A 12212-nucleotide genomic window follows, 5' to 3' on the forward strand; every position below is an offset into this window, starting at 1 on the left:
GAACCACCTATAGCCATGGAGAGAATTTCCCTTTCGCTACGCGCCTGGTGCTCATCGTTGTGTCATCATAGACTCTAATGGACTCGATATCTGGGCAGTGTTGCGTAGTCGAGACAACTGCTCGGTCGTGAGAGCCAATCATCCCAGGCAGAGTTGCACCAGGCATGCTGAGGGGGTCATCCTGGTCGCCCTCCTCATCCCTGATCGTCTCTCGCCCGCCCATCAGCCCATACCTACTGCGATGAATCAACTCTTGCATTTCTAGCTTCTATAACGCTCTAGGAATTTGGAAAGCTGTAGAAGATACTCGTAAGAATACATCGTCACTTCTAGCCAGTCGACCGACCATTGTAAGTCATGATGTTAGCATTCTGGGCGTGCAAGCCACCATGATCCAAGCTGAAACTCTGCTGGCATTGCCACCGCGCAGGGATGCCCCGGATGTCTCAAATGTCACCCCCCGCTATTGGTAAACCCCGCATTCAGATGTCATCTGATTTCTGGTATATAAGGGCTGGGGGTCAAAGGGGGCGCTTCTCTTTCCCATCGACAACTCTCCTCTCTACACTTCTTGTATCATCAAACACATCCTGAAATCCAGAATTTCCATCAAATCCATCTCAATATCATCAACATGTCAGCACCAGTTGGCCCTATCATCGCACAGCTCCAGCAGCTCCCTGCCCGTTCCCGTCAGGGCTTGAACAACCTTCGCCAGAGGCTCTTCCAGCAGGGTACGTCTTTCATCAAATCCATCCCTTTCATCATCATCTTTCCATCAAAAGTATCATCTATCTAACTTCTTACAGAGGCCAAGCCTAAGAAGGAGGGCCAGTTGCTCCGCACCTCGTTGAACGTCCACCGTCCTGTCTGGCTCACCGCTGGCGGTGGTGTCTACACTAGTCTGGCTGCTGTCTACCTGACCATGAGATACCTCAAACATGTCAGGTAGATATCTGCTCGAGATTTCCTTTCTCTTGAGACTCGGTCGTCATCGACACTGTCATCAGTATCACCTACATTATTACCCACCATCACATATCCCCCACCTTTTATCATTGATTTTTCGACACGCAACCTTCATCTCGACCCCCGTACTGGTTATGGAATGACGCGGAGGAGGAATGCTTAGGCAGGGCCTTTCTTTTATCTATCAAGATGTTCGATCCTTTCATATGTCGCCATAGATTGGCATGACTGACTCGGAGTTTTGGGGCTACTTTTACCTCAATTACGAATGTTACTATTATCAATTAAGATTACATGTTTCCTCGTAGAATACGGCAGTGATTTTGAAGAGTGGTCCAAGTAGAACGACAGAAAGTAGAAAAAGCGATAAGAAACGCGTAGTTGTGCAGCCACTCGTCTCGCGATAAAGCCCCTTGAACAGTTAGGGAGCCATCATGACCCAATAGTGCTACGTGGGCCAGATAAGCGATCGAAAGACTGAGCGAAAGACCCTCCTAGGGGTTATGTCGAGCGACAATCCAGGCAATCTCATCGCATAATCTATGCACGAGAGGGGTCGTAATCATCAACCACTACGAGAAAGAATAAACCACAACACGCGAGCACCAACTCCCTCAAACCCTCCCTCCACACATAACATGTACAAGCCCCTCGAAGGCGATTTTCCTCACTGTGCGCTCGAATCTGCACGAAATAACCCAGCCCTCGTCCCAGATAGCCTCACATGTAGCAACGCCACTGCCAACTCCAATACCCATCTAGTTAGTCCAGAGTGTCGAGCCTACACAAATTAACCCCCCTATTCCCCAAAGAAACCGGTGCAGAATCCGCCCCCCGCTGGACTAGGCAGCCTCTCAGACGACCTATCACAAGGGAAGATTTACTCAGAGCGTCGTCACAGAGTCACGAGATGATCTCATGATTCGACGAGTTCCCCACTTGTAGAGTTACTTGTCTGGGTCCATCGAATGGGTCTAATAGCGTCCGGATGCGCTGGGCTGGGGTCTTGGCAACCCCGCACTGGGCGATCGTGGTGGGCCGTCTTTGACATGCTGGGGAGGGCTGTGATGATAAGAGGAGTCGAGGACAAGATGGAAAAGTATTATTAGTACTTTGAAGGTATTCAAATATTTCGATAACTTACCCCGCAAATGGGCGACTGCTTATGAGTTTCTTTTGGGATGAGTGTTAATGTGGTCGCGTTTGTGATTGTAGCATCGATTTGCCCTTCTAGCCAATCAATTTGGGAACCCACCGCTAACGGATTGCTGAATAATAGGGTCCTCTGCGGGCTTTCGCAGTTTCCTTTGATGACTTTCCAGCCCTGATTCGTTAGAAGAACCACCCAGTAGCCTAAGGCATTGTATCACCATTATAGGGGTTACCTAACACAGTAGCAACCGATATTACCTTCTATAGTAGTAGTAGTATATCGGGAAACATAGAGATGCTCTTTCAAATCCTATAACACTATACACTAACCTAATATATATATTTCCACATTTAATGATACAGCGTAGTCACTATATGTTTCATATTGTGTTAGAAATAACGCAAAACGTGAAAAATAATGAGTAAGCTATAAGACTAGGTAGTTATGTATTATTACAGATTCAAAAAAACCCCAGCCTCCCAGGTTATCGCACCCTGTATACAAACCAGTCAGATGAAAGCTCCGCTACACTCCGCAACAAGAAGAATATCTTGTTCAGCGTTCTCTCCATTTTCTCCGAGCACTCCCAGGATAGAATGTTGTTTCGTATTTAAACCGTATAAAGACTAAAGAGCTTTGCGTTTAAGAACTTCCCTGCAGGATGCGCACGCTATCTTCTCGCACCCAGGGCACTGGAAAGCGAAGCGCCGAGTTTCCTTTATGCAACATTCACATCTGAAACGACCCTCGACGCGGACCCACCAACCTCTATGATTGCAAGTCATTGGTTTAAAGAAGTCCTGTGTCCGGTATTGAGCCTGCGTCCGGTTTTCTCTCTTCATATGATCTGCCATTCTCCTTGCCAGCTCTTGGTAAGCCTTCATATCTTTCGCTTTTTTCAGCCACATTTCCCTCTCTATCGAAATTGCTTGTCGACGGTATGATTCAATAAGTGTATCGTAAGCTTGAATATCTGCAAGTCGCCGATTTCTCTCAGTCTCCTTTATTCGCTGAATTGCAAGTTTCTCACGATACAAGCGATCCCGCTCTTGTCTCTGCTGAGTGATTCTGGACTCCCCTCCAGGTAGAAAGGACGACAAGTAGCTCCAAATAGTCTGCCCAGATGCTTTCTCTTGCTCCAACGAACGAACCTCATTTTTCAGTCTGGCTAGTTCAGTGTGGAGTCTCATCAAGTTCGCGTGTGCCTCATTGAGGCGGAGCTCGTGGCCCCGACGATCATTGTCGCACCGTTCTAGCATTGATTGTAATTCCTGCATTGATTTGTGTTCCCCATTTTTATCTGGTGTTTTCCTGCTCGACTGGCTGCTCGAATATGGGGCATCTGTCGACGTAAAGGCTCGATATTTGGCATCGTAGGCTTGGCGAGTACTTGGATCAATAAGGATGGAATATGCTTCATGAAGCTAATCAAAAATTAGCTAGTACAAGGTCGAGGAAGATGTGACTCACGAGCTGGAAGTCGGCGACCGCGTTCTTTGCCGGATTTTTATCAGGGTGTCTAGCCAGGGCTAAACGCTTCCAACTTGACTTGATGGCTTCTGTATCTGCATCCCAAGAAACCTGGAGAATTCCATAATAGTCAGGTAGCTGTGGAATAGCGGCCATATTTTAGTTGTCGCTGTGGAGGTAAATAGATGGTCGGGGCGGGACGGGACGTGCCTTGGAAGTGGATTTGAAGTCAGCCTTGTTGGGCTTCGGGGCCCACCCCTAGCCGCTCTGGTTTGACTTGTATGCCCTCCTAGAGGACTTTCTATGCATTCCAGGGGCTTTCCTTTCATTGGGCTTTCCTTTCATTGTGCACGTCATTACTGTACCATACGCAGCGCATTATTTTATTGTACAGTATAAGTATACTTTGATCCTTGTTTGTACCATACAAGCCTAGAACAATTATCCATTACGGAAGCGCCATATAAGGTTTAGCGTACAATGTGATTAGGGATTGAAAACGTGAACCTATTTCTAATATGGAATTCAATAATACTGTTCACCGGTATACCTACTACCTAGACACCAGACAAAGATATTTAAGCTAGCGACCGATCAAAATCGACGCAAATGATCTATTCTTTCAATCATGCGGTCTCTTTAGAACAGTAAAGGTCATAAAATTCTAGTTGCTGCTAAAGATACCTTCTGGCTGACACAGACCTGTGCAGCCATTAAAATTCAAATTGAAGTTGAAGTGTTACTTATACTTGATTTTGTGTCTCTTACGAATTCAAGCTCTGGAGATTGCAGTACTCTATGAAACTGGCTCAGACATTGGCCATTATTAAAATCAGACTATAGTCAAACTCGCTCTCGTATTCATAGATCAAAGTCTAGATAAGATACGGGGTAGAGCTTCGCCTACATCAACCACCGGGATGTGCTGAAGCCATCGCTCCACAGAGAAACATTTGCCATATCACAGAAGCCTTCTCGCTCTCGATCTCGCTTTCGTGTGTTCCAATAAAGTCATTTTCAGGCACGCAATCACTCTCTGCATAGTACACACCCTGCCGAAATCCGTCGCCCGCGGAATGTGTCCGTTGTTTGCTGTTACGAAACGATGCTTTACGCACTTCGGCTAGACGATGACCCAATTGAGGCTATATTTCTTCAAACAGGCTTGAAGTGCCATGTTTCGTACCTTCGTACCTTGACAGTCGAAGTGCTTGCCTAATTCGGGCGGTGGGTCCTAATTGACGCTAACAACTCGCAAGGTTCCCAATTATGAGGCCTCATGGTCCTGGAATAGAACCGCCAGTCTCGTGAAGAATATCTGTCGCAATTTATGCAAGATAACATTCTATCGCATAGAGTTCAAATTTGCTTCTTTTCCCTGCCTCATTTCAACCGGTCGATAACTGCTTCCTGCATTATGATTGATCTGATACTGCGCGGGGTCGCGGGATTTTCGGCTGGCCTTTAGGTTTCTATATTTAACGTGCATACCACGTTCTATTTTAGTTGCTCCGCTCTCGCCTCGACAACTAGCTGCATTGTCAATTTAGACAACCATGCTAGCTTCATCCCGACCAGGCAGTGAGCTGCAGCTGGTGTAACAGTAAGTGGTGGAATTGTGCCTTCTCATTCATTGAACTTAATCCCCTCAACCTGTTTCTCCAACGGAGATTCTCAAAACATCCTTCAGACGGGTAAAGTATTTCATTTGGTTTAGTCTCGAGCGGTCGTTGTGTAGGAAGCTCTGCTGTAGGGCCGACTGGCTTAAGTCCGAGTTCACCCCTCGCGCGGAGAAGGGTGCATAAGGCGAATAGTCCGGGTGGAGACAATCTCGATTCGTCATGCTAGAGTGATTAGTACATCGCTGAAGTTCCACCATCACACCCGTGATACCCGAGGTTTGCTTAAGTGCTTCTTGAATTGCTTGTTTCTTGCCTGGCTGCAAGTGGGGCTTCTTGGCTTTGAGCTTGGCTCGGACCTTGATCTTTTGTTTTCGGGCGCTATTCTTCTATGTCTACCGACATCGCTTCGGACAGGTCTTCGCCCTTGGAGAATATATTTGTCGATCACAGGAGGTCATGCCTAAGTATCCCGTGCGACCACTCCGGCATTCCGCCACTACTGTTACCTCGCTTGGAGGCGATGGCCTGTCCAGGTGCATAGCAATATCCATGTAGACACTTTCCATGGTCCCAGGTGGAGCATCGGTAATCTTGATATTGAGACACCCCTCACATCCCTTTTTACTTCCCACTTTATTTGTCAAAATAAAATCTAGCCCGAAATCAAGTTCAGTATTGAATGCGATTGTGCGGGTTGCCTTAAGTCTCGGCTTTGACAAACGCGGGCCGTTTTGGAACCCAGATAGCCGATAGGGACCCCGATTCCTTGCTTCCAAGGGAGTGGGTATCCACGAATTGCATCCTGGTTTGGTAAAGCTATCCAGGCAGCAGGGTTCCTGAATTTCGACCGGTGCCTGCATTTTTTATGTAACTATTCATCGACTCGACCGTTGCACAGCAGTTGGTGTGCTATTCTTCGATCGCAGAAGTCCGCCAGTGGGGAAATCATGCACAGTAGAATCCTTCTATGCCCGATTCATCGCGCTCTCCGCAAGAATCATCTCACCCCTCTCGCTCGAGGCCTCCCTGTGATGCTTCTGGCGAGTAATAGGAGCGGAAAAGAATTGAAATCTTCCAGCCCTACTCATCATGGGCCCACGGTGAGGGGAAGTTAGGCCCATCCCCACTGTAGCAGCATCTTAGTCCCATGTATGGTGAGGGGAAGGATTTAGTACGTGTTTTTTAACAGTAGACGGGTTGTAGACTCTTGGTGGCAAAGGTTCACTGCAGAGATATCTATAAAAAGGTGGTGGTTGCTCGATCGCTGGGATTTCCGTGCAGCTCTTCAACAACAAGACTAAGTCATATCATCTGCTGCTACCCTGAATTAATAGACAAGCCAATCACAATGAAGCCTCGGGTTCTTTCCAGGGCTGTATACTTACTCCCTGCCCTTCTTTCTCTTGTTAATGCTGCCCCTGCCCGTAGGGATACCAGCTCTGGCAGCAACCCTGGCTTGCGAGGCTCCGAAGCACTTGTTGGATACTCTGCCACTGAGCAAGTAGCAAGTGGATCAAAGCCTGACATCAAGTACACTCTTCTTCCGGGGCAGAAAGAGGACCCGAAGATTGGCTCTTATCTGGATTTTGAGAACGTTGAGAACCCTCAGCCTATCCGAGGAACCACTGGCTCGGACGATCCTGGTCCCCGTAAGTTTATTAAAGGGTCACCACGCAAGATGTATTTTCTGACAGATACCTTGTAGGAAACTATTACTATGATCGCATCAATAGAGATAAGCTAGCACCACCAGGTACTGATCACGGGGCGACGATTAACGCACAGTGGCCTATGGGTAAGCTCATAGATTTGATGACGTGAGAAGCCTTTGCTAATCAGAGATACAGGACTAAGTCATAACAGGTAATAATATCAATCAATTAATATGTGCGGCCTCCTAACTATTCACCTAGGCTGGGAATTGATAATGCTGGATGGGCTCGCCAAGAAAACACTGTCGTAATGCCCGATGCCACTGAAATGGCAGGTGTTGATATGCGACTTGAGCCTGCAGCTTATCGTGAGCTGCACTGGCATGTTGCCTCTGAGTGGTCATTGATTCTCAACGGCTCGTGCCGAATTCAGGTATGAAACTTTCGAGGATGAGGTTGGGCAAAAATAGAACTAACAGATAACTAGGCTATCAACGAGAATGGAGAGACTTTCATTGACGATCTACAAGCGGGTGATGTCTGGTTCTTCCCTCCGTAAGTCTTCAGTATCTTTTATTAATCTATCTCATATCTAACGTCGCGTAATAGTGGTATTCCTCATTCTATCCAAGCACTAGACGATGGTGTCGAATTTCTTCTGGTCTTTGACCAAGGTGATTTCAGCGAGGACAATACTTTCCTTGCCACAGAGGTCTTTCTTCATAGTCCGGTCAGTGAAATGTCCAGCAAATCAGAGATGAACTCCAGCTCATTATCCAAACAGAAAGAGGTTTTGGCAAAGAACCTCGGAGTCTCCGTCTCAGCATTTGACGATATCCCGGACGATGAACTCTACATTTTCAAGGGAACTCCCGCCCCCAAAGATATCGAAGAGCAAAATGTCACTACATCAGCTGGTCTTGTCCCTCGCTCAGAAAGCTATTCCTACCATTTCTCGGAACAACCTGCTCATGAAGTTGCTGGTGGGTCCGTCAAGATCGTGGATCCGCTCACTTTCCCCGCCGCTAGCAACTTCTCTGCTGCTGTTGTCACGGTTAATCCAGGTGGCATGCGCGAGATTCACTGGCATCCGACCAGCGATGAGTGGACCTTTTTCATCAAGGGTCAGGGTCGCGCAACGCTGTTTACTGCTCCAAATGCTGCGACAACATTTGACTATCGTGCTGGTGATGTTGGGTACTTCCCCAAGTCGAACAGTCACTATATTGAGAATACTGGTGACGAAGAGTTGATGTTCCTTGAAGTACTACAAGCGCCTCAATTTACAGGTAGGTCGTTTCTGGTCATAGCTTCCAGTTCACTTCAAAGAATTCTCACTGACTTTAAATCTAGATATGGCTCTTGGCCAGTGGATTGCATCTACTCCCAAGCAGATCGTTAAGGATACCTTGAACCTTAGCGACAGTACTCTCAGTCAACTGAAGACCGAGAAACAGTACGTCGTCGCAGGTACCACTGGTAATTAGGAATCATGGGTCACTACTTAGTTTGGAATGGGTGGGTCATTTAAGCAAAGCCGATCTCGTAATTTCTCGTTTTGATACCAAGCCTGCTTTCGATCTTGAATACAGAACATAAATACATACGCGCTACCTTGGAATTTCTAGTGATGTGAATGAAGCTGTTGAATAATTGGTAACATAAACATGATATCATAGCAAAGTCGTAACTCATACAGGGAATGGAAGATTCCAACCACCACTGCTTGATTTGTTCTTGAATCTCTCGGTCGCATGCCAAATCAGACTTTGTATGGCGGAGGCAGGTCTTGAGAAACATCGGACTCTTCACTTTCAAGGGTGACATCGGAGTCCAGGTGATGGAGATCATGTCCTGAAGGAGGCATCTCGGTCTTTGAGCTCAATTCAGGGATCATGGGGACGGTAGTTGAACATGTGGCGGCCGCATAATTCTGGAACTTATCAGTAGCCATGCATATATCATAAATCAGATTTTAGAACATTTCTCACCACAGGCCCGGATCCGTCCTTCTTGATACAAATTGGCTCCTTGCCCCCTACCTTCTTGATAAGTTTATTTCTTTTCCAGTATCCATTCTTCAGGATCATCCCCTTGAAAGTGCAACGTTCAAGGAAGCACTCCTCGGTATCGCAGTCGTCCAAAGTTGTTCTCGATACGGAAGTGTGACAGACATTTGACCCAATAATTGTGCTGCGCCTCAAATTGCTCGCATCTTTCACAGTAGACGTTTTCACATCGCTCCGATGCACAGCAGATCGGTCACGAACCACGCTGTTGGAGAAGGTGCTGCGACTAGCGTAGGATACCTGGTGGAAATGCGTCTTGGTTCCTGTTGATCGCTTTGCTGAGCGCACGTGCGAGAGAACACAGTCGGAGAAATCGCTGTGCCTCACTGAAGAGCTGGTGACGGCACAGTTACGCAGGTTGCAGTGAGTTATCGTGTTACCGTCGCCAATAGTAGTAGTTCCGGTCTCGGGCTTGGAATCTTGAAGCTGGACTTGCTCCATGATAATGACCTCCGAGCTCAAGTGGAATGAGAGCAAGTTAGTTCCGGTCGCAAAGCGTGAATCAATGGGAGCAAAAGAGATATGAACCAGATCTGACGCGGGGGATCTTAGAAAAAAAAAATTAAAGAACTATGTGCGGCGCGCAAGAGACATGGACCTTTCCTCGAAGGAATTTGGGGCTGATGGTCAAAAGAAGCAAGACCCGAGTACTCGGGTCGAGCGGGGCTGAGCTCTTCCTCATCTATCGTCACTATCAAAAACTGCTGCCTAGGCTCTTCATGAGCAGGTTTCAGCTCGTATAGGTAGACAGCCCACAATCCTTGAGTACACCTCGGGAATTACCACAATTTATTTTCCAAACATCTGCACGATCGTAAAAGGCCTTAACGCCATGCAAATTTATGGATGCCTCCAACCCCTCTGGTCTACGAAGCGGCCTCGTGTTTCTATTGGTAGCTATGGCAGGACTTACCACATTATATTCTCGAGGAAGAGCTTCTCTAATTAACATAGACTGTCTTGTTCTACTGTAGTAGTTCCAGTGGGGATGGTAAACAAGCGGGGGTTAGAATTGGGAAGGTGGGAAACATAGCTGTCTATGACGCTATTCTACCCTCAGCCCTACCGATTCCGAAACCACAATTTCCTTCGGCCTCACTACAACTTACTCCACACCCCCGTGACTCTACTCTATTATCAAATCAAGTGATGGCCACCGTGGTGAGTCTATCGCTGATAAAGCTTTGTAATAAGCGCTGCTGATGTAGATCTTAGACTGACCCGCCACCTGGATGGGGGCTCAAATCCCTGGGACCTGACGTCCGAGGATGACTGGGAGGCAGATGATAGCGAAGGACAACGGCTATATACAAAATTGAGCGTAGGAAAAGGCCGTCCGCTCATGTTTTATGACGCAGGCCCTACTTGTTCGAAACCGGCGGAAAGTTCTACTTCTGGTTCTGCATGTGGATTACGCGGTCTCTGAAATTACCTTCCCAAGAAAGCTGGATGATATCATCAGAGTCATGAAAGAAAATGGAAAGGAAGGCTTATGGCTTAAAGCCATTCTTCTATAAATTGCACTCGGGTGGGGGGGGGGGGGGGGATTCCATCTGTCTTCGAGTTAGTTGACAAGACTGTCGGTCGGCAGCATGATTTCACCGGCCCTGACTGGAGTCCGTCCACATGGGTAGCTATCACTGGACATGAGGGAGAAAGTGGATGAGTTTCTTCTTTTTTGACACGCTCAAAATTGGCAAAATCGACTCCACGGCATTATGTTGGGCTGCATGTGGGGGATATACGACCATCATTCAGAGACTACTTGATACAAGTGCCGAAATGGCGCCTTGCCCTGAAAATTATGATCGGATGACTCCACTCCAGTTAGCGGCCTGGAACAAACAAAAAAGATACTATCAGATATCTCCTGGGAAAGCCGAGATAAATGCGACAGATGACTACGAGCGGATGCAAGCTCTGAATTGAGGATCTATCTGCCACTTGATCTCTTGCTTAGTCTTAACTGAATCGGATCAGCTCTCTTCTTCAATTTGCTCATAATCTTTCCATTTTCTGAGTCTCAGCTTGAAGGAGGCCGTGAAGATATCAAAGCTGCCACCAGGGTCTGTTGTACATAACAACTTAAAAAGTGTAGTAACCCATTCGACTGAACACATTAGGCCGCCGTGCTATGCTAAACCAGTCAGTTTCCAAGCAGTCTCGGCTTTTCGCGTTCGTTGGCTGACAGATACAAAAAGTACGAGAGGTCTCAGCCCAATCAAGTCCTCGTTTACTTAATTTGGTGTAATCTGTCTACCAATGTCTCCAAAGAGCGAGATGATTACCGATCTTCCTTTCCATCGCATGAGACGGCTCCTCATAACCAAGGGCAAACCGAAAATTTCGGAAATAACTAGCAAAGTATACATTACTCATATACTTTAACCATTCTTTATGATCTTTCCTTCTATATGACCAGAGCTAGCCCACCCATGATAGCTGCTCCAACAGCGACAAACACATTTCCAAGCTCAGCCAGCTTGGCTGCGCCACCAGCCTTGGTTTCACTTGCAGCAGAACCAGTTTTACTACTGCTCCCGCTAGTAGTCGAACTCTTGGTAGAAGATGCACCTGATTCAACAGTAGTGGCTGCACCAGTGGTTACGGTAGCGGCGCTTCCGGCAACGGCTTCGGTAGTTTGCTTTGAACTGGTGCTGGTGCCAGTCGGCGCATTGAACCCCAATGCTACGGCCCATGCGGGCAGTGTTTCCGTCTGCGATAATGTGACCACAGAAGTTCCACTTTGGCCTGACTGATACACAGTGCAAAGGGCCGAGGACCCAGCGTTGATATATCCACACCCAACGGATGAGAAGCTTAGACAATGTTAGTGACACATTACAGTTCTACACGTTCATCTCCCAAAGCAGTTTCTACTCACAGGGTCTCCGATAGATCGGTGTATGAGGCCCCAACATAAGATGGGCCGGTGACAATAGTGGCACCAGCAGTAGGCAACGTACAAACATTGGCACCGCTGTTGTCACATTTGGCAATATAAGTAGTGTGGGTGGCATCCTAGGCAGTTCAATTAATACATATCACCCTTATCCTGGAGCTTCAAAGTCCCCACTTACACTGCCAGCTGTAGAGATTGTCACATATCCAGAGTCGACAAAAAATTGATTTAAGAACGGGGAGTCAGCTAAGTGCTGGTCGGCAGCAACGGTCACGACACCGGCGAGGATCAGAAAGCTTCGAATTGACATGATCATGGGATTTTAAAAGAGAAGCAAGGCAAAGCACGATTTCTGGGGAAAAATAGCGGCTGGGG

General features: G+C 47.3%; 4 protein-coding genes across 4 annotated transcripts; 2 read left to right on the forward strand and 2 right to left on the reverse strand.

Moving 5' to 3' along the window:
- Positions 1–634: 634 nt before the first annotated feature.
- Positions 635–952, forward strand: N7473_012697 (uncharacterized protein; the record flags this gene model as incomplete). The annotated part of the gene is made up of 2 exons (XM_057158636.1): positions 635–734; positions 810–952. The coding sequence occupies 2 exons, from the start codon at positions 635–637 to the stop codon at positions 950–952; spliced, it is 243 nt and encodes an 80-aa protein (XP_057002590.1).
- A 5610-nt stretch (positions 953–6562) lies between these two features.
- N7473_012698 (putative oxalate decarboxylase) lies at positions 6563–8353 on the forward strand (the record flags this gene model as incomplete). Its single annotated transcript, XM_057158637.1, has 8 exons — positions 6563–6863; positions 6920–7009; positions 7062–7077; positions 7128–7299; positions 7354–7421; positions 7476–7596; positions 7651–8155; positions 8220–8353. 8 exons carry the CDS (start codon positions 6563–6565, stop codon positions 8351–8353), a joined length of 1407 nt encoding a protein of 468 aa, XP_057002591.1.
- Positions 8354–8496: 143 nt separating this feature from the next.
- N7473_012699 (uncharacterized protein) lies at positions 8497–9512 on the reverse strand. The gene is made up of 2 exons (XM_057158638.1): positions 8858–9512; positions 8497–8799 (listed from the first exon to the last, which is right to left on the reverse strand). The coding sequence occupies exons 1-2, from the start codon at positions 9374–9376 to the stop codon at positions 8629–8631; spliced, it is 690 nt and encodes a 229-aa protein (XP_057002592.1). The 5' UTR covers positions 9377–9512; the 3' UTR covers positions 8497–8628.
- Positions 9513–11230: 1718 nt separating this feature from the next.
- N7473_012700 (uncharacterized protein) lies at positions 11231–12198 on the reverse strand. Its single transcript, XM_057158639.1, has 3 exons — positions 12016–12198; positions 11820–11956; positions 11231–11754 (listed from the first exon to the last, which is right to left on the reverse strand). Exons 1-3 carry the CDS (start codon positions 12151–12153, stop codon positions 11346–11348), a joined length of 684 nt encoding a protein of 227 aa, XP_057002593.1. The 5' UTR covers positions 12154–12198; the 3' UTR covers positions 11231–11345.
- Between the last annotated feature and the right edge of the window lie 14 nt (positions 12199–12212).

The sequence above is a fragment of the Penicillium subrubescens genome (genome assembly GCF_028828155.1).
Source record: "Penicillium subrubescens strain IBT 31985 chromosome Unknown utg000011l_segment0_segment0, whole genome shotgun sequence".
NCBI lineage: Eukaryota > Fungi > Ascomycota > Eurotiomycetes > Eurotiales > Aspergillaceae > Penicillium > Penicillium subrubescens.

Excerpts from the sequence above, each read along its gene's own strand:
- N7473_012699 (XM_057158638.1), bottom strand. The coding sequence starts at position 9,376 with ATGGAGCAAGTCCAGCTTCAAGATTCCAAGCCCGAGACCGGAACTACT. Across the intron at positions 8,800-8,857 it reads AGGACGGATCCGGGCCTGTG|AATTATGCGGCCGCCACATG; the intron begins GTGAGAAATGTT and ends GATAAGTTCCAG.
- N7473_012700 (XM_057158639.1), bottom strand. The coding sequence starts at position 12,153 with ATGATCATGTCAATTCGAAGCTTTCTGATCCTCGCCGGTGTCGTGACC. Across the intron at positions 11,957-12,015 it reads CAATCTCTACAGCTGGCAGT|GATGCCACCCACACTACTTA; the intron begins GTAAGTGGGGAC and ends TGAACTGCCTAG. Across the intron at positions 11,755-11,819 it reads ACCGATCTATCGGAGACCCT|CTTCTCATCCGTTGGGTGTG; the intron begins GTGAGTAGAAAC and ends ACATTGTCTAAG.